This window comes from Mesoplodon bidens (assembly GCF_964165515.1).
Source record: "Mesoplodon bidens genome assembly, chromosome: 11".
NCBI lineage: Eukaryota > Metazoa > Chordata > Mammalia > Artiodactyla > Ziphiidae > Mesoplodon > Mesoplodon bidens.
The window spans coordinates 44,975,703-45,001,862 of NC_138167.1; the positions used below are offsets into that span (position 1 = coordinate 44,975,703).

At 56.1% G+C, this 26,160-nt stretch overlaps 1 protein-coding gene and 1 long non-coding RNA gene across 3 annotated transcripts in view; one reads left to right on the forward strand and one right to left on the reverse strand.

Annotated features, from left to right (window-relative positions):
• On the forward strand, window positions 1-21,145 carry KRT80 (keratin 80; the record flags this gene model as incomplete). Of its 2 annotated transcripts, XM_081248618.1 has the most annotated exons (9): window positions 1-315; window positions 6,073-6,281; window positions 10,822-10,882; window positions 11,159-11,254; window positions 18,486-18,650; window positions 19,136-19,261; window positions 19,891-20,111; window positions 20,609-20,664; window positions 20,790-21,145. In XM_081248618.1, 9 exons carry the CDS (start codon window positions 16-18, stop codon window positions 20,912-20,914), a joined length of 1,359 nt encoding a protein of 452 aa, XP_081104744.1. In that variant the 3' UTR covers window positions 20,915-21,145. The 2 variants fall into 2 exon arrangements, with proteins under 2 accessions (XP_081104744.1, XP_081104743.1); XM_081248617.1 differs by lacking the exon at window positions 20,609-20,664 and having other exon boundaries at window positions 16-315.
• LOC308624871 overlaps window positions 18,608-26,160 on the reverse strand; it is a 15,525-nt gene continuing 7,972 nt past the window's right edge. Inside the window, exons 3-5 of the long non-coding RNA XR_014017009.1 lie at window positions 23,747-23,838; window positions 19,208-19,282; window positions 18,608-18,747 (exon numbers count right to left, since the gene is read on the reverse strand). This is a non-coding gene — a long non-coding RNA (uncharacterized lncRNA). The remainder of the gene's footprint in view (window positions 18,748-19,207; window positions 19,283-23,746; window positions 23,839-26,160) is intronic.

A 26,160-nucleotide genomic window follows, 5' to 3' on the forward strand; every position in this document is an offset into this window, starting at 1 on the left:
TCCCGGGGGGCTGCAATGGCCTGCCGCTCCTGCGTCGTCGGCTTCGGCAACCTCAACAGCTGTGTGGTGACCCAGGCGAGCAGTCCCTGGCCTGGGACCTCCGGATGGAGCAATTACAGAGCCCCCGAGCTGGGCTTCAGCTCCAGCAGCCTCACAGGCTGTCTGTCAGCTAGCGCCATCCCCAAGGTGACCGTGAACCCCAGCCTGCTGGTACCTCTGGACCTCAAGGTGGACCCAGCCATCCAGCAGCAGAAGAGCCAGAAGAAGGAGGAAATGAAGGTCCTCAATGATAAATTTGCCTCCCTGATTGGCAAGGTGAGCAAAAGTTGTGGAGGGGCTGTCTCAAAACTAAGCCCTGGGCAGGTGGCTGAGCTCTGTATTTCCCAAGCATCACGTCCCACGCCCACCCCCAGCCAATGGGAAGTCGGCACTGCTAACTCCGCAGGCTAGCTCTGAGCGGAGAGATGGGGAGGGAAGTGCCTGCGCCATCCTGACGTGGGGGAGAAAGGGACCCCAGAACGGCCTCTGAGAGGTGTCAGGATAATAATGTGTTGCATGGCCTGGGGTCACCCTCCCTCCCAGGTGTGGACTAGGGAGGGGCTCTGAGTGTGACCAAGAGGATGCCCCCTCGTAGGAATGGCCGATGGGGGCACGGGCTGCAGTCCGACTCCAAGGTAGATGGACAGGGCCCACCTTCCTGTCCACGCTGCTGGCTCTGTTCAGCTTCCCAGGGTCAGAAACACCGGCAAAGGCTGGGGTGGGGGGGGCACGTGTGGGGAGGCCAGAAGGAGGCTGCAGAATGGGCCTGCAGCTGTGGCTCGTCAGGAGATAGGAATGCGAGAGATGGATGCTGCGAGTCAGAAACAGGTGGCCAGCCAGTCCTCCCTGCACCCACCTGAGTAGAGGGATTGAGTCCCTGGCACCCCACTTCCTAGACCCCACTGCCATGGCCAGCATGCCGGTCTGGGCACTGGTGTCCATCTCCGGCCCAGGGCAAGGGCTTCAAGGGCTCCAAGGAAGTCCCGTCTACCTCCCGAAGCCGGTCCTCACTCGCCTCCTCCAAGCACCTCCCCTAACCAGCCCTCCCAGCTCTGCTCCCTGCCGCCCTGTCCGAGAACAATAGTCAGAGAGTAACAGCTCACCATGTGCCAGGAACTGTGCTGGGTACTTTACATATTTATCTCAATTTCCCTCAACCTTAGGAAAGAAGTCATTTTCATGCCCATTTTACAGATAAGGAAAACTCAACTTTCTTGCCCCCACCCCCCATCCTTCTGCCCCTGGCTGGTCCTTCTCTTCCCCTTGCTCTCCCAGCCTCTGTGTCCCTCTGTACTTCCACTAGGTGGGCACTCACGAGAGGGGAAGAAAGTAACATCTGGAGCACCGGCCTGTGCTCTGCCCACACCAGCCAGCACTCCACAGTGGTCGTTCCCCTCCTGTGTAGATGGGGAGACAGAGCAGCCCATGGGGGAAGTGCGTTGCCCAAGGTCACACAACCAGCAAGGGTACGGTCTGGACTTGACCTCAGCTCTGTGAGACACGAAGCCAGTAGCCTCTGAGGTGGGAGTCATTTCTCCCCGGCCCCCTCTCCCGCATTCATGTGTCCAGACCAGCATTCCTGCACCCACACCTGGGGTGCCTGGGGTAGGGGTGTGGAGGGGAAGTGACAACTGGAGGACAACCATCCTAGGAGAAGAGCCCGCTGCCCTGGGAAGGCAGGTCCCTGCAGAGCCACCTCCTCTCCAAATACAGCTTAATCCCTTAAAAGGAATGTTTCATGAGCTATGTAATTCGTATAATTCGGCACGGATGGGTGGCTTTCTCCCTGAACGCCAGGGCTGATATCACCCTGTGCCTCTCCGCCATGGGGACAGGAGGGGTGTGTAGGCACAGGGAAGGGCCCAAGTGGTCTGGGTTCTGTTCCCAGGGCCAGGGCGATGCCCTCTAAGATCTTCAGAAGAACTGGAGCTTCCCCATCTGCAATTCAAGCCTTGGCCTTGAGGATGGTGCTCTTCAGGGTAGGACGCAGGCAGCGGGGGTGCCAGCCCCTTGGGGAAGCTGATCACTGGGGCTCTGCCCAAGGAGTCTCAGCTGATCCACCAACTCTATGGAGAAGGTCTGTTATTAGCTCAAATCCCTCCTTGTAAAGACTGTGAGGGCCCAAGTGGAAGCAAGCAGAGGTTAAGAATGTGAAACCTGGAGTCGCATTGCTTGGTTGGGATCCTGGCTTCCCCTCTGACCGGCTGCATAACCTCAGGCAAATTATTTAACCTCTCTCTGCCTCAGTACACATCGGTGTAATGGGCTTGTCAAACGGGATCATTTTTGAAAAGCATTTATAAAGCCCTTACCAGGTACCAGGTGCATTCTGTTTGTTATATTAAAAAATACCATACATGGGCCCAGCCCAGGGAATTCTTGAACCCATTTAGTCCCTTCCAGGCAGGAGGGAGCCTGGGAAGAGGGAGGGAAGGGCCCTGATGGAGGGAGGGGTGGAGGAGCTTCATGGGTAGGGGTGCAGCATGGGGCTGGAAAGAGATGCATGAGCCGGGGGGTGAGATGCCATTACCAGTGGAGGGGTGGGCTCTAGGCAAAGAGAAGAGACAGGCAGGGCCACCCTCCAGCTCCACATCCCCTTCTGGGCCCTCTGAGGCACCGAGAGAAATCAGAGAGCACTGAGGAGGAGGAGGAGGAAGAGGGAGAGGGTTGGCGAGGAGACCCCCAGGAGTCCACCGAGGGGCCCTGGAGCAATGCTAATTCTTCCACTTGCAGGCTGTGTTTCCTTGGGCAAGGCACTTACCCTCTCTGTGCTTCAGACTCCACTTCCCTGCTCTGAGGGTAACCCTGAGCTCATGCTGGCGGAGGGACTGGTACAGCTGCAGCCATGAAGGAGGGGCATGAGCTGAAGCAGCAGCAGGAGAGGAGGCCGAGGGAGGAAGGGAGAGGGCAGTGCCAACATCCAGCAGAGGCTGCTGGCTGGGCCCCCTCACCTGCACATGCAGACACCAGAGGGGACGGAGGTGGGACAAGAGGGAGGACTACCAGCGGCGCCCAAAGAGGCTGTAGAGAGGGAATCCCAGAGGGGTGGTAAAATGCCTGGGGACAGAGAGTCACCAGAGCCATCGGACACCTGCACGCAGGAAGGCACAAACCAGCCCTTCCTGACGAAGAGCCCCCGAGGCTCCTTAGGCAAAGCCAAGTTCTGGCTGGAGGCAGAGGATGTGACACCTCCCCACCTGAGGAATAGGACCTGCAAGCACCAGAGGCGTCGCTCCAAATGCTCACCTGCCCAGACTGTGGGCCATGGGCTGGGGACGTGAAGCCTCCCAGGCAGTCAGCCCCCCTCCTCAGAGGGGGCCCCAGCCCAGCCCAGGCTGCCCAGCTCCCTCCACAAAAAGCACATCTCTCCCCACCCTCGTCCGGGCCTGCTTTTCAGCAGGGCGGCCCAGGACCCTGGAGTTGGGTCACAGTGAGTTCTGTGCTTCTGAGCCTCAGTTTCTTCATCTGTAAAATGGGAAGCAGGTAGACCAGGGGCTTGCTCTCTGAGGCTCCTCCTAGAGCTGCGGCCTGCGATCTAAGGGCAGGGGTCAGCCAGGATGGGGAGGAAGGGGAATGAGAGGGGAGTGCTCGGCAGCCTTGACAGGTTGGAAGCAGTTAACCCGGCACCTCACAGGGTGCCAGGATTTCCTGCCCTCCCAAGGCCTTTGTTCCGAGAGGGAGGAGCCCTTCTGCGGGGAAGGTTCTGGGTGGGGGATGAGTTTCCATCTGCACCCACTGAGACAACAAGAAACTCCCCCAAGGGCAGCAGGGGGAGGGGGCTTCCCTGGATCCCCCAGAGGCAAAAGTGCCCTTAGACTGGCTGGCCAAATGCACACCATCTCCCAGCAGGCAAGTACTAAAGCATAGGGGATCGAGGTTAGACTAAGGGAAGGACTTCCTGGTCTAAAGGGTTTTTTGGTTGCTTATGGGTGGAGGAAGGAGCCTCACATCTCTCCTCTCACCCCACCCCCAGTATAAACATGGGGCTCTTGTCAAAACACCGAGAAGGTGGAGTGAGCAGAAACCTGCCCTCACCCCCACCCAGCAATCCCTCACACACACAAGTAGGACAGAAACTCTCTTGACTGCATCCCTACTGAACCTGTTTGATTGTGATGACAGCAAACTGTAGGCTGAAAGTCAGCTTCAAGCAGAATTTACCAGTACCAATGGGAGTTAAGGAGGGGAATGACAGCCCACAAATGCCATTGTCCAGTGCTCCCGCTGGTGTTGTCTGCTGCAAGGGTCAAAGGGGCCTTTCCCAGAGCATCAGAGTATCTCAGGGAAACCCGGGTATGTGGGTAGGACAGAAAGAGAGGCGAGGCCACCTGGCACCCAAGTTCAGGAGGAACAGGACCACAAATGTCCAGAGCAGGCAGCTGCCATCAGATGGGCCTGTCTGTGCAGCTTGGCCACCGAGTTGCTGTGGACACCCTGGACAAGTGACCTGACTGCCCTGGGTCCCTATCTCCTCATCTGTATATGAAGGGTATAGACCAGCTGATCCAAAAGGCTCCTGGCTGTGGTCCCGGCTCTTTCAGAATGTGATTCTGGGAGCTGATGCCAGCCGTGGACGGGAGGAGGTCCAGCTACTTGCCTGTGGTCATGGGGAACCTCACCAGGCTCGTTGTCACAACATCCTCACGACAACAACAGCCTGCACTGTCCAGGAGCCTAGCCCCAGCCACCCGTCTTGCCTCGGTGGCTTACCCGCGTCCCGGGCTCTGACGGGCTAGGGACCCCAAGAGGCAAGCAGATGGCTCTCAGTCTGATAGGGAGTGTGGGAGATCAGGACAGACAAGGAGCAGATAAACCAAGGGCCCAATACTGGAGGGAAGAGGGGAGGCGGCTGGGATGGTGGGAAGGAGAGTGAGTGCCTGAGAAAGGCTGGGCCTGGAGAGGACAGGCGGGGTGGGGAAGAGGCAGGGGGAGCCCCCAGGCTGCGCTGGGCTGAACTGGGTGGAGGGAAGGAGAGGACTCAGGAGGGACCCTGCCAATCTGCCAGTGGCTGGGGTGGGAGCTGTAGGAGCCCCTGCAGAAGTCTGAGCAGGAGAGTGTGAAGGACGCAGAGTTTGAAAGGAGCCCTGGGCCCAGAGCCCTCCCAGTCTTTGTCCTCCAGGCAAGACCAGCCCTGACTAGAGGCAGAAGCCAGGCCAGCAAGGGCAGCTGGGTCCTAGGGCCTGCAGAGACCTTGCAGCCAACCGGAGGCCTATGCTGCAGCGGTTCAAACATTCTAAACCCAAACTGCCTGGATTCCGCCCCTGGCCCTGACACTTGCTAATTGTGTGACCTTGGGCAAGTTATTTCACCTCCCTGTACCCTATTTGTCTGTAAAGCGCAGCTGAAAATAATACCTACCCCGTCGGGTTGTTTGGAGATTTAATGCGTTAAAGATGTCCAGCAAGTAGAACAAGGCCCGGTGCACAGTAGAAGCCAGAGCAGCGTTTGCTATTTGCTGCTCCAAAGCACATCCCCGGGTTCTTCTCTCCGCAGGTGGGCAGGGCAGGTGGCGTCATCCCTGACTTCTAGCTGGGGAAACTGAGGCTTGGAGAGGCTACAAGTCCAGGGTTGTCGGGAGGATTAGCATTTAAAAACTAACCAGGCCTTACCCTGCTGAGTTTCCAAGGCAAGATGAGACCAGGCTTGCCGAGGTGGGCGGCAGACAGGCCTCTGACACCCCAAATTCCCTGGGGTCTCCCACCCAAGCCCCAGGCAGGCCTGGAGAGCCTGTCACATGCGGGCACGTTCACAGCTTAGTCCCCCTTCCCTCATCTCCTCGGCCCTGCCCCTCCCATAGGAAACTTTGGCTAATTGTCTCCACCTCCCTGGGATTCTTGGATTCCATCCTTATCTCACCATCTGCAGTTTGAACAATCAGTAATTGGAGATGCCACCTGAAGGCTCTAAGTGGGGGCCCCGGGTGGGTGTGCTCCGAGCAGATGAGCTGCCACTTCGCATGGAGGCCCCCCGGAAGGGGCGTGAGCTGGCTGGGCCGCACCTGGCCCTCTCACAGCAGCCCTTCCGCTCTCCCAGGTGCAAGCCCTGGAGCAGCGCAACCAGCTGCTGGAGACCCGTTGGCGCTTCCTGCAGAGCCAGGACTTGGCAGCCTTTGACCTTGGACACCTCTACGAGGAGTACCAGGGCCGACTGCAGGAGAAACTGCGCAAAGTGAACCAGGAGAGGGGCCCGACTGAGGCCAAACTGCTGCAGGAGCTTGAGATGGTGGAGGAGTTTCAGATCAGGTAGGGGGCGCCCTGTGGGGGATGTGGGCCGGGACTGAGGCTGGGGACCAACCTGCACTCAGGTGCAAGGTCTGGGAGCCCAGGCCAGAAAAAGAGGAAACTTCTTTAGAAAACAATTCTTTAGTCCACACTTACGTATTGGAGACCTGCAATGTGCTAGTGGTACTCTAAATATTGGGAGGATATGACAGTGAAGCTACAGTTACCCCCCAGATAGTGACCCTTACGACGAAGCCAGTCTCGTGCTGGCTGACGGCCAAGCCCTGTGCTTGCTGGCCCCTGGGCACTGTCACAGCTCGCACCCCCATCCCCTCCTCTTGTGCCCATAAACACACTGGCTCTCGGCCACACAACCCTCTGGCAATGGGAAGTTGTGTCACTAGCTAGAGCAACAGATGGGCTCCTGCTTTGAATGCAGCTTGGGATTTTGATCTCTCTTGGACTGGCAAGAGAAGGGGGCGGGTGCAGGCAGGGAGCAGAAATGATGGGGTTTGTTTGCACAAGGAAACAATCCCCTAGAGGTAATGCGTGCCTGACCTCAATGGTGGACTTGGGATCTAGAGAGAGATGAGGAAAACAGCCCCAGCCTGCAGGATGCTTTTATGACTTAATGGGACACACAGACAGGGGGACAAGCAGCTGGCAAGCAGTATGGCCCAGTGGTTAAGGGCCCAGGCTTGGGCATGACTATGTCCTGTGGAAGGGGGTTACTCCCTGCCCACACCCCTCATTAGCTCTGTGACCTCGGGCAAGTTGCCTCACACGTGAACCCCAGTCTCCTCCCGTGTGGAGTGGGAAGGGTGATGGTTGATGCCAAGCCAAGGCTGGTGCGAGGAGGAAGCTGAGAGTTCAGCGTGGTGCCTGGGGCTGATAAACGGCCACTTTTCTGACCCCTAAAAGGCTGAGTGCCCAGCACACAGCAGTCCTTGACTTGGGCTTGCTGAGCTGAATCAGCCAGTCTAGAAAGGCAGACCAGTTACTTTGGTAGCTCAGAGGAGAGGTGACCCTTTCTGACCAGACAACGGCCACGGCTTCAAGGACAAGGAGGCTGGGCAGAGCAGAGAGGCCGGTCTCCTTGCAAGGAGGCCCCCTGGCCAGGGTGAGGGGAGGCCAGGGTGTGGTTGAGCCCGCACCCTCCTCCGGCAGGGCTTGGGCCAGACCCCAGGCCAGCGATGAGGCGAGGCCCAAATCCTCCAGAGTCAGAGGGTGGAGGAAGCCTGTCAGGAGTCCAGGGACCTGGCTCAGCTTTTGCCCACCGCCTCTCAGCATGGACTCCCCTGCCCAGACCACATTCAGAGGGGAGGGTCACACAGGGAGCTCTCCGCTCTCTGGGGACCTCAGTTTCCACATCTGTGGATGTGGCTGGAACTTCCCAGCCAACTGGCATGATCTGCAGCCCTGGCCTGGGCTGGTCCTCGAGACTGGGCCCTTTTCTGACCTGGGGGCCACCTCTCCCCCGAGCCCTGCCCTCCCAGGTCCTAGGGAAACACACAGGGAAACTGATTGCCCATTCTGACGGTGACGAGGCAAATCATATTGGTGCGCCAGAGCCCACGACTCATTTCACTGATACCTAGCAGGTCTTTGGCCCTCAAAGGAGCAGAGAATGGCAGAGCTGGATGGCAACTTGGATCCTCCTTTTATGGGGGCGGAAACAGAGGCCCAGAGAGGGCGGGGGCTTGTCCTCAGTCACGTAGCCATGCATACTAAGCCCCATCCCTAACCTCACAAGCTCCCGGGTGAAGCTGCCCCCAGGAGAGCAGCCAGATCACAGCCACAGAGGCACTTTGTAACTGGAAGTTCTGTACAAACACTACTTGTTGTCTTAATCTGGCTCAGCCCCCCTCACTTGGCCTGCTGCCTGGTTTGCATCTGCTGCCTGATTTTACTATTTAGGCTCAGGGCCTCTCTTCCCCTCTCTGGGTAGGGAACACACCTGAGTTGGGGGAGGTAAGGCTGGAGGGTTTCTGGGTCTGCGGGCCAGAGCCATAGAAGCTGAAGCCTGGCTGTGCAAAGCCTGGGGCCCCCAGGAGCCAGGAGACGCCAGGCCAAGCCCTGACAGGGAGGGGTGTGCCTTGACTCTACAAGGCCGATGAGATCAGCTTCACTCCTAGAAATAAACAAGTTTGGTGGGGGGAGGTATGGGTGTGACGAGCTGAAAAGGGCTAAGAACAGTTTGGGGAGCCGGTGGCTGACAGACTGGCAGGGGATTGGTGGTGAATGGGGGGACATGGCGTCACGTAAGCCTCTATAGGAATGGAGACTTCCAAAAGCTTTGATGTAGCAGGGACCCCAAGGATCAGCTAGCTAACCCCTCTATTTACTAAGGATGAAGCAGAGGCCCAGCAAGGGGAAGCAACTTGCCCAAGCCCACACAGCAAGTGACTCAGGAATGTCACATACGATTGTGTAAGCTGTCTGCTGCACAAGAGCGTCTGTTTGAGGGGGTGAACTGGAATTGAAATGCAGTGGAGTCAACGAGAAGGGGGTGGAAGGCTGCACAGAAGGCTGGGAAGGGCAGTGAGGGGTAAAAAGGAGGTTTGACACCTCGGAGGGCTCCCCACTGGACAGTTCTCCCCAAGGTCCTGCACCCAGGCTGGCAGAACTCTGCTATCCAGAGAAGGGGGGGAGGGGGAGAGGCTGGACACAGGGCGTGCGTGGGGAGGGCCAGTCAATGGGAGCTGCTCAGCTTGGGGCTCCCCAGACCCCTGTCCCCAACTCCCAAGGCCCCCAGATTCCAGAGGGAAGCCTCTTCAAGTCAGATTTGGGAAGGATGTGCAGAGAACTGCCCCCTCCCTCGCCTGCAATGAGGATTCCCGTGGTTTCTTTCTGGAAGTGTTGAGACAGAGGGGCTGAGGGCCGGGGTCTGGTGTTGGAGAGGAGGGAGCTTGGGTAATAATAATAGCAGTAGCTTTAGTGGATGCCACGCACCGTTGTAAACACTTTATGTATTAACTTATTTAATACTCGGACGTCAACATTATAATGACAAAGGCACACAGAAGTAGCCTGTCCAAGGTCACACAGCCAGTTAGCAAGACAGCGAAGAATTGAACCCAAACAGTCTGGCTCTGGAGCCCCATGCTTCACCAGCACACTACACGAGCCTCCAAGCCCCCCTCTGTGCCTCCATTTCCTCATCTGTGAAATGGGACCAATAGGACATCCCTGGCTGGCAGCTCTGAAGGTCACAGGAGGGGGTGCAAGTAAAGCTTCTTGGGCATTTTGTTTGCCCTGGTGGGCCCCAGATTGCAGGCCAGTCTCCCTGGCCCTCCCCACCACCCTGCCCCCATGACCCGTACTCTCAGAGTGTCCCTCCAAACTCTCGGAAGCCGAGGCAGTGACCGGGGAGAGTGCAGGCCCTCAGCACACTGAGTTCCAGAGACCCAAGTGCCCCATGGGCTCTCACCCCCTGGGGCCTGCTCCTCTGAGTCCCTCAGGGAGGCTGGGGGAAAAGAAGGCCTAGGGGGTGGCAGGTCCAGCTAGTTGACGTGGGCGATGGGTGACGCTGCCCTCTCTGTGAGGTCAGGGACTGGGGCAGGCGGGCGGCTGTAATTAGAGCTGCCAGTGATTCAGGCATTCCCTGGAGAGGAGGGGAGAAAACAGGAAGCCACAGAATCCCTACATCCGCTGGGGCAGGCAGGGCTGCAGGTGGGAAGCATGCAGCTGGCCGACACCAACCCCGGGGGCCAAGAAAGTAATGTCAAGGATCCAGGGAGCCCGTCTCCCCAACCAACAGTGTCCTTGTTCTGAATACGAGGTGGACTCGAGTAAGGAAGAGGCACATCTGAGGAAGAGAGGGAACCCACCTTTGTGGAATGCTGGTGGACTTCAGCCCCCATGCACACACACATGCACCCACGCACATGCACACGTGCATACCCCGAAAGACAAGAGAGGGGGTGGAGTTACCTGCCCCCAAACACACCGGGGGCCCATCTGACTGCAAAGTCCATGCCCTTCCTGTCCTCCCTCTGCGGGGAAGATGGCATGGTGTCTTACTGTCTAGCAAAGCAGTGGAGATAAGGGTGGGGCTGCAGGGACAGGTAGAGTTAGGAGAGGATAACGTGTGAGCAAGATGCTCAGAGCAGACTCAACCAAAGGCACAGCTTGTTTGAAACTGAGACTCTCCGGGGAGGAGATGGGAAAAAGATGAGGGAACAAAACGTCAGGGTGAAAGGGCTGCACAATCAGGAGAGGCTTCCTGGAGGAGGTGAATGTGAAGCAGAGCCAGGAAAGGGGCAGATGCCACTGGGAGAGGAATGGCTGATCATCAGGAAGGAGTAAGCCTGGGGAGCGGGATGCCTGCTTCCCCAGAGCCAACACTAGGGTGTCGTGGAGGAGAGGGGCTGCATCCACCGGAAGAAAGGGACCATGTTTTCCTAACTGGCACAAGGCACCAAATGGGACTACAGAGGCCCTGAGCCCCACCCAAGGAGGGTTAAGCAAGCCCTCACAAGTCCTACCACATCCAGCTGAGCAGCCCCTCTCTCGCTCTGTCTCTCCCTGCCTCCCTCTTCCCTCCCTCCCCACCTCCCAGGTACAAGGACGAGATCGCCAAGCGCACGGACATGGAGTTCACCTACGTGCAGCTGAAGAAGGTAGCCTCCCCAGCCTGCCCCGGGGGCTCCTTCCTCATGGACACTCTGCCCTCTTTTGCTCAGGATCCCCAAGCAAAGCCCCCAGAGGCTGAGTCCCAGGACCTCAGGCAGAGAGACATGAACCTGTCCCCACCCTGCTCCTTCTGCCAGGCTGAGCCAGGTCTCCTCTGGGAATCACCCCCATCTCACCCAGGAAGCAAAGTCCCCCCTACCCCACCCCTGCCCTGGGACCCCTCCATTCCCTCTCCCATCATTCACTGCTGCTCCCACCCCCAGGACCTGGATGCAGAGTGTCTTCGACGGACAGGACTAGAGACCAAGTTAAAAGGCCTGAAGAGCTTTGTGGAACTGATGAAAAGCATCTACGAGCAGGTGAGAAGGTGGGGCCAGGGTCCCTCTGAGCCGTGGGTAAGGGATGCAGGGGAGGCAAAGGTGTCCAGTGGGTCGTGGAAACTTCAGCAGGCACTCACTGTTGCCAGCCACAGATGTAACAGTTTCCTAAACCCCTTGCATGCTGTTGTCAATAATCCAACGTGTCCCCTCGTCACTCACTTCATGGAGTGTGGCAGGTTCCCACAAAGCCCCTCTCAGGGAGAGCCCTGCTTTCATGTGTGCTGGAGCTCTGAGGGCATGCAGGAGACCAGGTACATCAAGGGTCAGGAGGTGGCCTCAGAGCAGGGAACCAGGAGGCCTTGAACAACCGTTCTAATTGAACTAACCTCTCTCTCATCCCCGTAGCCTAAATTGCAGACACCCACAGTTCTAGCTCTGATAGGCCTTCACTGCACCCTCCTCCATTTTGGGGTCAGGCAGGGAAGACCTATAGTCAGATTCTCTGGTTCCCAGACAACACTAGCTTCTGCCAGACAAAAATGACGCAGTAGGGACTTACCTGGCGGTCCAGTGGTTAAGACTCTGCACTTCCACTGCAGGGGGCATGGGTTCGATCCCTGGGGAACTAAGATCCCACATGCTGCGTGGTGCAGCCAAAAAAAAAGACCCAGTAAATGTAGACAGAGGAGGCTCCAGACACATTCTCATATGTCCTCAGCTGAGCCTGGGGGAACAGCAGCCCAGCAAGGCCTGTCCCACTGCCAGTGCCGCCAGCAGATGAGCCCTGCCACTGGACTCCTCCCCTCGGCGCCACTCTGCCTCCCGGGCATCCCTTGGGACATGTGTTCTCCTCTCTACATCCCCTGTCTCAGGGGTGAGGAGGCTGATGGGGCGATGCTTCAGTTCATCTACAAGCAGGCAGGACCCTCGCTGGGGATGACAGGGCGCATCAGCCTGTGTGCTGCAAACCGCTGGCGCCAAGCTATGGTGGCGCAGCCCAGGGCAGAGCAGGGGTCAAAGTCACCACCGCAATCAGAAAGGTCTGCTAGGGACTTCCCTGGTGGCGCAGTGGTTGCGAGTCCGCCTGCCGATGCAGGGGACATGGGTTCGTGCCCCGGTCTGGGAAGATCCCACATGCCGCGGAGTGGCTGGGCCCGTGAGCCATGGCCACTGAGCCTGCGCATCCGGAGCCTGTGCTCCGCAACGGGAAAAGCCACAGCAGTGAGAGGCCCATGTACCGCAAAAAAAAAAAAAAAAAAAGTCTGCTAAAATGGCCCTAGGGCTACTGACCATGGCTTCAGGGCCTCGCCCTGTGGAGATGGAGACTGGGCCTCGTGGCTGCACATGGGCCTCACTACTCTCCGGCGGCTCAGCTCCCAGAGGGGCTTCCATGGGCCTGAGACCTGCCTGCAGCCATGGGAGGTGGCAGAACTGAGAGAACACCCCAACCCTCGCCAACAGCAGGGAAGCAGCCCTCGCAGGCAGACGGCTCCAATGCCCACTGAGTGGCGTGGGGAGTGGGTGAGGGTTTCCGCTGCCCAGACTCACCAGGCCCTGCTGCCGCCCCGGCAGACGTCAGCAGGACCAACGTTTCAGCCTCTGGTCCGTCCTGCGAGCCTACACCTCCGTGATGGTGGAGGCCCTACAGGGGTAGAGACATAGCTGAGGAAGGTCAGGCATAGCCAGCCATCTATCTGAGCATTGCTGGAGGCACACCCGCCAAACTTCTGGGCCCCCACCCCAATAGCCAGGCTGCGGACTCCATTCGGACTTGGCAGCCCTTGGGCCCCAATCCTGACTCTACTTTTTTTTTTTTTTTTTTTTTACCATTTCTGTGACTCAGAGCAAGTTATTTCTCCCCTCTGTGCCTCACTTGCCTAATCTCTAAAATGGGGAGAGTGATAGTAGCAGGCTCATCGGACTTTGATGGGATAAATCCGTTCATTCACTGAACAAATGTTTATGGCATGCCTGCTAGATGCCAGGCACTGATATCACAACAGTGAGCCAGGCGGGCAAGTTCCCTGCTCTCAGGAGGGCACAACTTAGCTAAGAGGGGACAGGCTAATAAGCACCTGGACAAGATCATTTTGGAGGGTGAAAAGTTGCTGGTATGCAAAGAAACAGGGTGATGCCTTACTGCAAGAGGTCAGGGAAGCTTCCGGCCCTGAGGCCGAGTGTTGACGGGGGTGCATCTCAGAGGAGGCCCAAGTGTATGAAGGCCCAAACCAGGAAGATCCAGCTCAGCAGAGACTTGAGGTGGCTTCCGCCAAAGAAAGAGCTGTGTGAAGCACCTGAGGCAGGAATGATTTGATCCTGGGAGGGAGAGAAAGCAGCAGCTGTGGCTAAGGCAACATGGGCAAGGGCCAGCTCATGCAGGGTCTGGGGCCCAGGATGGGGTGTGGGACTTATTCTAAGCATGATGGGCAGCCCTTGGTAGGGACTACAGACGGGGTAAACGTATGGCTTGTGCTGCTGGGGGACTGCTGTGGAGAAAGGGCCACAGTGAATGCAGAAGTGCATTTATTATTATTTATATTATATTATATATTATATTATAGCATATTTATAATATATATGAAATAATATATTTTTATTATTACTACATATTATATATAATATATATAATAACAGCAGTTATTATTGCTTTGGGAGGCAGTGAGGTGGCAGGTTGATATCGGGCCGTGAGGTTTGAGTTTCTCTCCACACACCTCTGTAGGCTGAGAAGGCAACGCTGACCCATTGCTAAAATGATTTCCCCACCAGTGGGTCTCTAAGCTGGCACTGCCTAGTAGAAATATAATGCAAGCCACATAGGTAACTGTAAGTTTTCTAGTAGCCACATTGTTTTAAAAAGCAAAGAAATGGGAAAAAATAATTTTAATGTATTCTATTTAGCCCAATATATCCAAAATATGATTATTCAACATGTAAACCATATAAAAAATGAATGGGCTATTTCACATTCTTTTTCCCATGCTAAATCTTCAAAATCTGGTCTGTATTTTACACCTCCAGCTCATCTCAATTCTGACTGGCCACATTTCAAGTGCTCGTAACCACATAGAGCTAGTGGCTACCGCATCAGACAGAGCAGGTCCAAGCACAGAAAGGTGCCAGCCATGGCCAGCTCAGGTAGAGGGAAAACATGGCGGGATGTGAGTAGCTCCAGGTGAGGCCATATGCTCTGGTTTCAACTTTGGAGCAGACACCAGAAAAGCACGGCTATATAGGCTCACCCCAGGGTCCCAGGAAAGAGCCCTCCCCTCTCCCCAAAACACACACACACCACACACACACACGCACCCAGGATAAGTTGTGGAAGGCCTTTCCCAGAAGCCAATGGCCATAGGCTGCTCCGGGCCTCATCTACACACTGCAGCCTCCCAGGCAACCCCCTTACCCCTCACCTCCAGGGGTGGGGCCCCCATTCCCCTTCAGCTTCCAGGGTACACCCCAGCTCCCAAGTGCACTCAGGCCTGGCTGCATCCAGCCAGAACGCCACCTGCCCCACCCGTACACTCTAGTTCCAGGGAGATTAGCTACGGAATCCACTGACAACCCCCTGCAGCCAGGCACACCTCCTAGGATGCTGATGCCTGCAAAGAGGACCTGGCGTGACTAAGTTGCTTTGGCACCTGCCATCGTGGTGCCTCGGGGAGGCTGCTCCAGGCCCTGGACACTTCCTCCCGGCTCCATCACCGTTACCAATCACAATAGTTTCCTTAGCTGTTGCTTATTGAGCACCTACTACATTCCAGGCACCAGGCTGAGTGCTTTCAGATGTAATCTCATCTACTCTTCCCAATAACCCTATAAAGTAGGGATAATGATTGAGAAAGCATGGACTTTAGAGCAGCTTGGATTTGAATCCTGGCTTGGTGATGATGTGAACTTGAGCAGGTCCCTTTATTTCTCTATGCCTCAATTTCTCCATTTGTAAAATGGGGAGAACAATAGCACCTAGCTCACTGGCCTGTTGTGAGGATTTATTTTTCTAATATATCCTAAAACGCTTAGAACAGTGTCTGGCACATGGTATTTGTTAAATGTCAGCTGTGTTCAGTTCCATAATTATACACATTTTTCAAATGAGAAAACTGAGGCTCGGCTAAGTTTACAGACTTGGCCAGCGTTGCCCAGGTAATAAGATGTGGTGGTACTCAGAGCTCAGTTCCCTTTTCCTTTGGCCGCGCCACGCGGCACGCAGGATCTTAGTTCCCCAACCAGGGATCGAAACTGTGCCCCCTGCAGTGGAAGCGCGGAGTCTTAACCCCTGGACCGCCGGGGAAGTCCCCCAGTGCCATTAAACACTACACTTTACCAAGCAGTACTGGTACCCCCTCAGAGTCACCATCTTCCCGGACCTGGGGGACTACAACGAGAGTGGTCATACACATGGCAGCCTCCTCAGACTCTGGTTCTTAAGCAAAGCTCTGAACTGTACCTTGGCTTAATTCTTGCCAACTTGAAGGTACACATCCCATGGTGGCACTCCCACACCACACAAGTCAGCATTGTTATGCTCTCCGCAGCCCGGCAGGGGCCGGCCTGTCTGAACAGGTCTGCAGATGTTCTAAACCCTCCACTTCCTGCTGCTGTTTACCATACTCATGCTTACGCTGCCTCTTTCCAGAAAGGATCTGAGGCTGCCCCATCAGCTGTGTTTCTCCCCTCCTTTTGCCCCGGTGGTGCCCTGTATTCTGACAGCGCCCTAGCCTTCTCCTGGTCCACAACAAATGCTACCCTAGGCCTGGGCTGGAAGTGTCCCTGGAGAGCTTTGTCTGAAACACCCCAAGTCCACCAACCTACACAACATGGTGACTGAGGAAGCCCCAAGCTACATCTCTGAAACTGTTCACAGCCAAGCTCCGGCCGGGATGTCCGTTCCATTTGGGAGATGCCAGTCTCCAAAGATGACCCGAGGCAGCAGAGGTGGGGTGTGAATCTGTAGGCACCGTCCACCTTATTCTGGCATGGGTTGGGGCCTCCTCCGGCCTCTGCTCTGAGATCTCTGTTAAGTTCATCTGAAGGTCAGCCAAAACCCTCCATCAGGGAACACCCTAAAGGGCAGCTGGCCACTGAGCTCAGAGTCCCGCTGGCTCCAGGGTGGAGACAGGTTGCTGCCACTGCCCAAGCTGCCTTTTCCAGGAGGCGATCCTGGTCACCAGAGATGCTAGTGGGCAGGGTCGGGCAGCGAGCAGACAGGGGAGGGGCGGCCTTCCTCTGCAGGCCTCGCAGCTGCCCGACCCCACGGTCTACAGCCACAGGGATACAAGCTGCAGGTCAGGAGTAGCAGCATCCGCAGGTCCAGATGCCAGAGCTTCAGCCACAGCCTCGCTGAGCATAAAGACAGATGAGGGTCAGGAGGGGGTCCAAAGTCAGGAACCAAGATCAGAATGCGGTCATGAGCCAAAAACAAAACCTGGATCTGAGCAGGCTTCCTGATCCAACTCCCACTTTTCAGGAAATGCAGGGGCCAGAGGAGCGTGTTAAACACCAACACGCAGGGCAATCAGTAAAATTCAGACGATGGGCAAGCAACTCGGTGTTTTCAATAAGAAAAAGAAAAAACAAAATAACAGAGACAGAGAGAGATGGAGATGGTATCTACAAAATAAGAGAGACTTAGAGACATATGGACCAATGACAGTGTATGGACCTTGTTTGGATCCTGAATCAAACAAAAACTTTTTTTTAAATTATATATATATATATATATATATATATATATATATATATATATATATAATAGATAGATAGATATAGATATTTATTTATATATATGTGCCATAAAAATGAGAACACTGACCAAATTTTGATGATGAAGTAAGGGTCAAGGATGGACTGTGAACACAGGCAGGAGTAACTATGCTGCCCCTGTCCCACCCCCTCCCTCCCCCCGGCTGAGTACCGCCCCACCTCCCAGGGTGCCCGACCCCCCTCCCTGCCTCTCCGAGGCTCCCCGGCCACCTGCCTCACTCTGTCTGTAAGATGCTGGCCACGGACACTCTGCTTATGCCTACTCATTCCTTCCCACCCAGGCCCCACCCAGGCCCAGGTTGTTGATCAGCACCTCCAGGGAAAGCAGCCCAGGGCTCTGGAGGTGACACCTTGTAGCCCCTACACAGACACCTGTCCCCACCTGCCTTTCTAAACACCCCTGAACCCTCAGGCCAGAAAGCTGTCAGGCTGTGGGGCATGACAGAAAGCAGATCTGGGGCTTCAGCTCCTGTGTCCACCCCACTATGTGAGCTTAGCAGGAGCAGCAAAGGCTCTGGAGTCCAGCCCTGCACTCACAGCTGTTTCCATCAACTCTGTGCACTGCAGTTTCCTTCCTCTTTGTAATCTGGGGCTAACAATCGTGCCAACCTGATGAGGAGGAAATGTGAGGATGCCTGGAAAGCCCTTAGCACACACACACAGCCTGGTCTATCATGAGCCCCCAGGGAAATGGGAGGTTTTACCGCTTCCGGGGTCTCTGAGGACATAGGCTAACATTTTCTGGGCAGAGAAGAGGACAGAGAAGAGGGGAAAAGAAGGATCCCAAAGGACAGAGAGAAGAGAAGATATTGAGGCTAAAGCCTGTTGTGGCCGGGCAAGCCCCTCAGCTAGATGGGGAGGGCCACTGAGTCCTCAGGGTGACCCTGAAGTCACCTCTGCCTTGGCCACTGGCAGGGGAGTGGGGATGCACAACTGTCAGCCTCTGGTCCACTCCTGCCCTCATCATTCATGGGCTTCCATCCCAACATGCATTCAACAGAGACATTCCCCTGCCAGATATGGAGGCCTGGAGGTGTAAATGGCTCATCCAGGCCCTCGAGGAGTTCCCGTCCTGGGAGGGCAGGGGTAGGTGAGGTCAAGCTGCCCAATGGTAGAATTCCCTCAGACCCAGAGGTCCTGGGCCCTTTCCTTCCCTGCCAGGAGAGGAGGAAGGTGGTCTGCCCTGGGAGTGGACAAGTGTAGACAGGGGGAAACTGAAGAGGAATAAGGCTTGTAGGGTGGGCCTCTGGAGCCAAGGGTCCCTCCCTGCCCTCTCAGAGAGGAAGACCAACAGGTGGGTGAGCGGGGGCCAAGAGCTGCTTCCCAAGAGTCCAAGCTGGGGAGGCGGGGCAGGGAGGCATCTATCCTCTGATCATCTCTCCGGGGAGACAGGGAGGAGCCCGCCCTCCCCTCGTCCCGGGGGATGAAGGCACAGTGGGGACTATGTCTGGCTGAGGGTCTGGTGCCCCCCTACCAGCCCTGAGCCCCCAAGTCTGTGCCCGGCCAGGAGCTGAAGGACTTGGCAGCCCAAGTGAAGGATGTGTCGGTGACCGTGGGTATGGACAGCCGCTGCCACATTGACCTGAGCAGCATCGTGGAGGAGGTGATGGCCCAGTATGACACCGTCATGGCTCGCAGCCTGGAAGAGGCCAAGGCGTACTCCCAGAGCCAGGTACGGGGCTCACGAGCAGGCTGGGGAAAGGCAGCCAGGGCAGAACGGGCTGTAGCAGTGATGGCTGAGGCCGCCTGCAGCTCTGCGCGCTGAGACTCTGGGAGAGGGGAATGGGGAAACATAGTGGGGACGGAGCCCACAGCAGTGAGTTCACAGGCAGGAAGGAGAATGTGAGAGCCCAGCGCTGTGCCCGGCCCCAGGGGTGATGGGGACAGGGGGAAGCCCACAGTCTGCACTCTTCAGAGGCTCACGGTGGTGCTGCCAGCCAGCAATGCCAGGCCAGGTGTGGGCACGGCCCGTGGGGCTCAGTCTAGGGCAGCCAGGAGAGGCCATCCAGAGACGGATGTGGTGGGGGGAGGAGGGGGAGTGGTGGGCCACAGAGGAGGAGGTGCTGCCGGGGTGAGGAAGAAGAAGGGACCAGGGGCCAGGGTGCCGGGGGGACACAGTGAATGGCCCCTCATTGCCGCCTCCCCCACGGCCTCCAGCTGGAAGAGCGGGCTGCCTCCTCAGCCGAGTCTGAGCACAGCCTCCAGAGAAGCCGCGGCGAGATCGCTGACCTCAAAGTGCGCATCCAGAAGCTCCGATCCCAGATCCTCTCCATCAAGAGCCACGTGAGCGTCTGAAGTACCCACCTGGGGGTGGAGCAGGGAGGAGCGTGGGACACACACTCTCGCCCACTCTCACACATGCACGCACACTCACACATGCTGAGTCCAAGCAAGCCCTGGCTGAGTGACCCTGGGCAAGTCACTTAGCATCCCTGGGCCACAGTTTCCTCATCTGTCCTCCTAAGATGGCTCTGCAGATCCCGTCAGCCTTGCAGGTAGAAGTGCTCTGTAAACTGGCCGGGGCTGTTGGCACGCTGGAGGGCCCCGCCACAGACACCCAGAGCCCACCGCCTCCCTCCAGGCCTCCCACCAACTACACGGAGAGAAGGGAGGGGAGGCCTAAGCCCCAGCTTCCGGCCAGAGAAGTGCCATCCTTTAAGGACAGTTGAGACAGGCTCCTCTGGGGGCCTATTGTACTTCCTCCTTTGGTGGCCTTGGGAAAGTGTCTCCTTAGGTCTAACTGAATGCCCTCTTGCTGCAAGGCGACCCACTACCATGCTCAGGAATGCCGTGCTGGGTCCTCCCTCCCCATGCACACCCCCACCAAGGACAGAGGTGGGCTCCTGGCCCTGGCCTGATCTCTCTCTCCCACCTTGCTCACTGACCCCTTCCCTCTGTCCTCCTGGCTGCAGTGCCTGAAACTGGAGGAGAACATCAAGGCAGCCGAGAACCAGGGTGAGCTGGCCTTCCAGGATGCCAGGGCTAAGCTGGCCCAGCTGGAGGACGCCCTGCAGCAGGCCAAGAAGGACATGGCACAGCAGCTGCGCGATTACCAGGAGCTGATGAATACCAAGCTGGCCCTGGACGTGGAGATCGCCACCTACCGCAAGCTGGTGGAGGGCGAGGAGAGCTGGTGAGGAGCTGGGCCAGTGGGGTGGGGCTGGGAGCTGGGGGAGGACTGGAGGACCAGCCCCACAGAAGGCCAGCCCTCTCCGCCCCCCTCCCCGCCCGCAGCATGATTCTATGAGCCTGGCAGGCCTGGATTCATGTCCTGGCTCAGCCACTTAAACAGACTGGTACCTCGGTCCAGTTCATTAAATTCTCAGCTTTCCCATCTGGAAAATGGGCCGATCATAAGCATGGCTCGCCTGTGGTGCGGAGGATGAATACGATCCTGCATGCAATGCCTGTCACAAATTAGTGCTCAGTAAATGACAGCCATTCATGCAGGGGAAAGGGGACAGAGCCCAGAGAGGACAAGCTGGCTGGCCAGGGTCACACAAAAGGGCAGCCCAGAGCTGGGAGTGACAGCCAAGAATTGCCCTTCACATGCCAGTCCCCAGGCCCCCAATCCCAGGGGAGCTTAAGCCACAGGCTCCCTTCACATCCCACCATTTCCTCCTTCCCCAGGATGGACTTGCCCTCAGCCACTGTGATCAGCTCCATGCAGTCCAGACCTAGAACTGGTGAGCCCGCTTGCCCCAAGAACCCATGGTGGGAGGTGGACAGTGGGGGGATCATGGCCCTAAAGCCATCATATTAAATGGCTCCGAAACCTCCAGCCCGTACCCTGCCCTTATGTTCCCTGTAGCTGCCTCCAAGTATGGCCTCTCGAGAGCCCCCTCCCGGAAAAAGAAAAACAGGGAAGGCCTCATGATCAAAATCACCGAAACCTCAGAAGACTTCCTCTCGCAGGAGTCAGAGCTCTCACAGTAAGGCTGCTGTCCAGACCCCAGGAGCCCCACGTCATTCCCCTGTAGCAGGAGGAACAGAAGCTAGACTCAAGAAAGCAGCTTGGAGCCTCTAGGTTGGGAAGGAAGGCAAACCTGACCCTGAACGAAGAAGAGGAGGGTTGGAAACAGTGACTGCTTTTCTGTGGGTTGCCAGGGATCCGACAGGACGGTCACCAGCTCTTCAAAGTCACTGGGCTCCACATCAGTATCTCACAGTCCCACCCTTCCAACCTCTGGCCAGAGGTTTTCCTGACTGGGTAAACTGGAATTGGGGGTCTGTTTTGCCTGCATCTCCTCACTCCTCTGAGTCTCCTCCCCCGACAGAGGGCTCTGAACCAAGGTCCCTTTGACCCTTTGCCCAGCCCTTTCCCTAAGCTCACATCTCAAGTCTTGCCTTGCCTCTGCCTCAGAACCGAGGCGATGCCCTTGTTCCCCCAGCCCTGGCCAGCCACGGACCAGGGGCTGACGGGACTGCCTGGGCACCCTCTGTATCTGGAGTTCCTGGGGAGGCTGGGTGCTGAGGACCCCTGGCTTTCCTGCACCACCTGGGCTCCCCAGAGACCTAGTATTAGGAAGGGAGGAGAGGAGGCTCCCTGGGTGTTTGGGACCTGAGCCCGGAACTCTGAGATCAGCGCAGACACCTGTGCCCCTTCCCTCCTCCTGTGGGTCCCTCCCAGCAGGTCACCGTCAGACGTGGACAGGCTGCCCAGCCAGCTCCCAAGCCCCTTCTCTAGAAGCCATTCTTGCCATGACGAACTCCCTGGCGGGGAAGTGGGAAGCGGGGAGGCCACATGGCATCCGGAGATCAGGCAGGAGAACTGGACCCTCCTTTCTCCTCCCTGCCATCCTGGGGTTCACCACCTTGCCTGGGATCTGAGCTCTCTGCTTCCCACCCAGGTGTTCCCCAGCCTGAAACCTGGCTTGGGTGCACTAGGCCCTTGAGACCCCTAGCCCCACACCCCTGCCATGAAACCCCAGGCCCATTTCCCATGAATCCCACTCCTGGGCGTCTCTGTTCTCTCCATGGGGCCAAGCAGCCTGGCCCTCCCCTCCTCTGCACCCACAACTGTGGCTTAGAGCTCCTTCCCTTCTTCCCCCTCCGAGCCTCCTCCCTCCATGCCCGCCCCCCTGCTGCGGGGTGGGAGGGTAGGTGGGTCATGAAGAAGGCACTGTCCACTCGGGTCTGGGAGCTGCTGAGCCCTTGAGGTCGGGCGGGAGGGCCCCAATAACAACCAAAGAGAAATTCTGCAGCGATCCAACAAGAAGATTTGGGGCTGGGAGGAACGCTCCTCTTTCCTCCTCTTGGCTCTCACCTTGCAGGGGGATCCTGGCAGCTCCAGACTGCCACTCCATAAGCCACCTTCTCTCCTTCCCTACCTGCCCCTTGCCTCACCTCCTCTTCTAGCCCCAGTTTTGATTCATTCATCTTGTTTTCCAGGAGAGGGTGGCCCAAGGCTCTGGCCCCCTCCTAGGTCTCAGGGTCCTCTAGGCCTGTGGGGGGCACTGAAGGGCTACTGACTCTCGGGCTCAAGGGAACTCAGACATATACTCATCCCTCAAGTCCCAAAAGGGTGCTGATTGCTGCTTTTTCTCCACCTATTTATTGGTTTCCAAGGGAGCAAATCCTCAGTGGGGATACAAAATATAAAAAGTATATATATATTATTTTTTCATAACTTATGTGTCTTTTAACTTATTGCTTCTCTTCCTGTTTCTGCATAATCAGTGCTATGTATTATACTATCTGGAGAGACAACACATACCCCAGCCACCCCACCTGACTGGCTATCTTGGGGCAATGCCCCCTTCTCCCCGCCAAGGGATGAATAAAGTGCTGAGATTTGTCCACGGATAAAGCTTCGTGTCTGTTTTTATCTCCCCTCTCAGGATTGGTCAGTCACTGGTCAATCAAGTTGACCACAGGACTTTGGAAATTCTCCAGTTATGGGGAAAGGAGTCCAGGGACCTAGTTATACCTTCAAATCAATGCAACTTGGACAAAAAAAGTTCTCCTGCCCTACCATCCTACAAGGAGGCTGTACCGGTGTGACCTATGTTCCCAGCGCCTCCCGATATGCCCAGGCACCACGTGACCACCTCCGCAAGCACAGACACGGGGGATTCCCTATGTGGAGGCAGTTCCCCCTCAAGCACTTCCGTCTGATTGTGCTGGTTGGCACAGCCCAGAATATTTTCTGATAGGTACAGGCCTAATCCTGCCCAATCAAATTCTATATCAACAAACAAGGATTGAGGGCCTTATCCAAGCCCAGCCCTGTGGTAAGACACCTACGAGCATTCCCCACCCCGCCATCTCGAGAAGCTCACTATCAGGTCAAGAGAGGAGCTATCTGCTCAAGGTAGCCCGCTGAACTTCCTCTCCAAGTGAAGAAAGCAAGGGAGGGCTTCCCTGGTGGCGCAGTGGTTGCGAGTCCGCCTGCCGATGCAGGGGACACGGGTTCGTGCCCCGGTCCGGGAAGATCCCACATGCCGCGGAGCGGCTGGGCCCGTGAGCCATGGCCGCTGAGCCTGCGTGTCCGGAGCCTGTGCTCCGCAACGGGAGAGGCCACAACAGTGAGAGGCCCATGTACTGCAAAAAAAAAAAAAAAAAAAGAAGGCAGGGGAGAGGGGCTTGTTCAAGGAACCCGGGGATCAGAACAGGAAGAAGAGATGTCTCAAAGACAGGAATCTTGGGGGTGAAGAAGAAGGGCCTTTGAAGCATTCGTGTCCTGGCTCACCCACTCACTGGAATGAGACCTCAAACAGAGCCTCACTTTTCCCATCTGTAAAATGAGCATACAGCTTCCCTACTTACCTAAAATGGTGTTTGGGGATCTGACAAGATGGCTGGGTTCACTCCTACCAGGAATAGCACATGTCTTGCTTGAGCACTCCGAACTGTAACAGCTCAACAAAGGTAAAGGATTATCAGTGATGTCGTTATTGTTATTACAGCAGATGTTATGGATTAAAGACAACCCACCAGTCGAGAGATTAAAATCAGGCCAATAGGCCTGAGGCTGGCTCTCTCAGGGCACAGCACAGCCATGCCCCTGGGAGGGAAGACTAGAGACTTCCATTCAGGGTTTATCCATTCTCCTGAGGCCCCTGAGGGATGGGCTCCGCTCTCAAAGCTCAGAAGAGATGGTGGATAAACCCCATTCCTGTTCAGGAAGGGCCTGGGAACTGAGACCAGCTCTCCTACTTACATCATCCTTGTTTTCTATTGTATTAAGTTCTGAATTACTACTTATCTTTGTTTTCTATTCTGTTAGTTTCTGAATTATGAATTTCTGAATACTAATTTGAATTTCTGAAACTGAATTCATAATATCTATAACATAAAAAATAACCTATTCGTTATTTCCTTTCTTCTACTTTCTTTGAATTTATTATTTTTATCAGTTTTTGACTTGTTGAGTTGAATCTTTAGTTTTCCATCTTTCTTCTTTTTCAATATAAGATTGTCTAAAGACCATAAATTTCCTTTTATGTACTATTTTGACTGCTTCATATTAGCATTTTTTATTAGCATTTAGTTAAAATGATTTCATTCTTTGACTCATAAGCTGTTTAGAAAGCTCCCCACACAAGGGTCACATATTTCACATTTACTGAGCACATACTTGGTCTGTGCCTGGCCCTGCCCGGATGCTTAGAGAGACATTAAATCCAGCCAGCATTTATCTCTGTATCCTGGCCTCCCTAATCCTCTACTTCAGCCATGCTTCCATTGCCTACTTTTGTGCCTTTTATCCTCTAAACTCCTTGTGGGCAGGGATTGCACCCCATTACGTCCCCAGGGCCTTGCACAGTGCCTGACCCATAGCAGGTTTTCAATAAAAGTAAAATTAATGAAAGAATGAATGAATGATGTACCTCCCCAACTGATGTCTCCTAGCCTAAAAGTCCCATGAAGGGAAGGGCATATCTCCTCAGCCTTTGTGTCCCTGGTGCTAATGGCAAGTTGAGGGACCACAGTTAGTGCACAAAGACAGAGAGAGAAGGGAGAGGGGGAGCGCAGAGAGGGAGGGAGGGACGGAGGGAAGGGAAATAATGACTTCCCTACCCAAACAAGGACACTCACCTGCCCCTCTCCTGCCAGCGGAGGATTCTGACTAGTTGCCGGGAAGGCTGGAGTCTGATTCCCCCTCCTCGTGCAAGCTCCCTCTTTCCTCCTCCTTCCCACTCCTGGCCTCCAGAGTGATTCAGTGAACACCTAGCCAAGGGCACAACCCCTGCTCTGAGTACAGAAACAAAAATAAGCCCCTACCTGGGCTTGGCGCTTTCTTCCCCTTTGTCTCTGGTCCTCCCAACTACCTGTGAGATGGGCTGGACAGGTATCATTAGCAGAGGCCCAGAGAGGCCTAGCACTGTCACTTTGGTCACCCAGCAGATAAGAGGCAGCAATGTTGGTTCCCTGGAACCATTTTTCACCTGTAGACTACCTGCCACAGGGACAGTAAAATGGCCAAGCCCGGGAGTTGGTGAAGTGCAGACTGAAGGTCCCCACTTTCAAACACAAAGGGTGCTGGGGCTGAGTGGGTACCCAACAGCTGGTGCCCAGCCTGAGCCCCCAGGCACAGTGTGGAAGATCAGGGCTCAGGGGTCTTGGGCCAAGACTAAGTCAGTGCCCTGGTAGTTCCAGAGAAATCTTCCTCTAAGGGGCTCCCGGGGCCAGGGCCCAAGGCGGGCCCTGTGTGCTGGGAGCTGACCACACAACCTCCCTTCCTGCCTCTTCTGGTCTATGTAGGCCTGAGGAAAAACAGCTGGAGGGGAGGCAGTCCCTGTGTTTGGGAAGCTCCAGAGGCTGATGGGGGAAAACAGAAACAGAGAGACAGAACCAGAGATACCTGGGCAGAGCTCAAGACCTCAGCACTGGGGCCTGCAGAGCAGCTGGGGGACTTAGTCAAAGAGGGCTTCCTGGAGGAGGGGAGGGAGGCGGCTTGGGAGGAAGGGTTGTCTGGTCTGGCAACAAAGAAGGCAGTGGGAATGTCCTGGGGGCGGGAGTGGAGCAGAATGCTCAGCCTCCGGCCTGGGCAGAGAGCAGGCTGCAAGTACCAGGCTGAGCAGAGGAATGAGGAAAACTATGCGGGCACGGGTCATAATGTGGGGTAACCCCTGAAACCCCCACCAGGAGATAAGCCAACAGAGGCAGGCACTGTGCCTTATTCAACTGTGTGTCCCAGTGCCTAGTAGGGTGCCAAGCACACAGTCAGCGCTTACTAA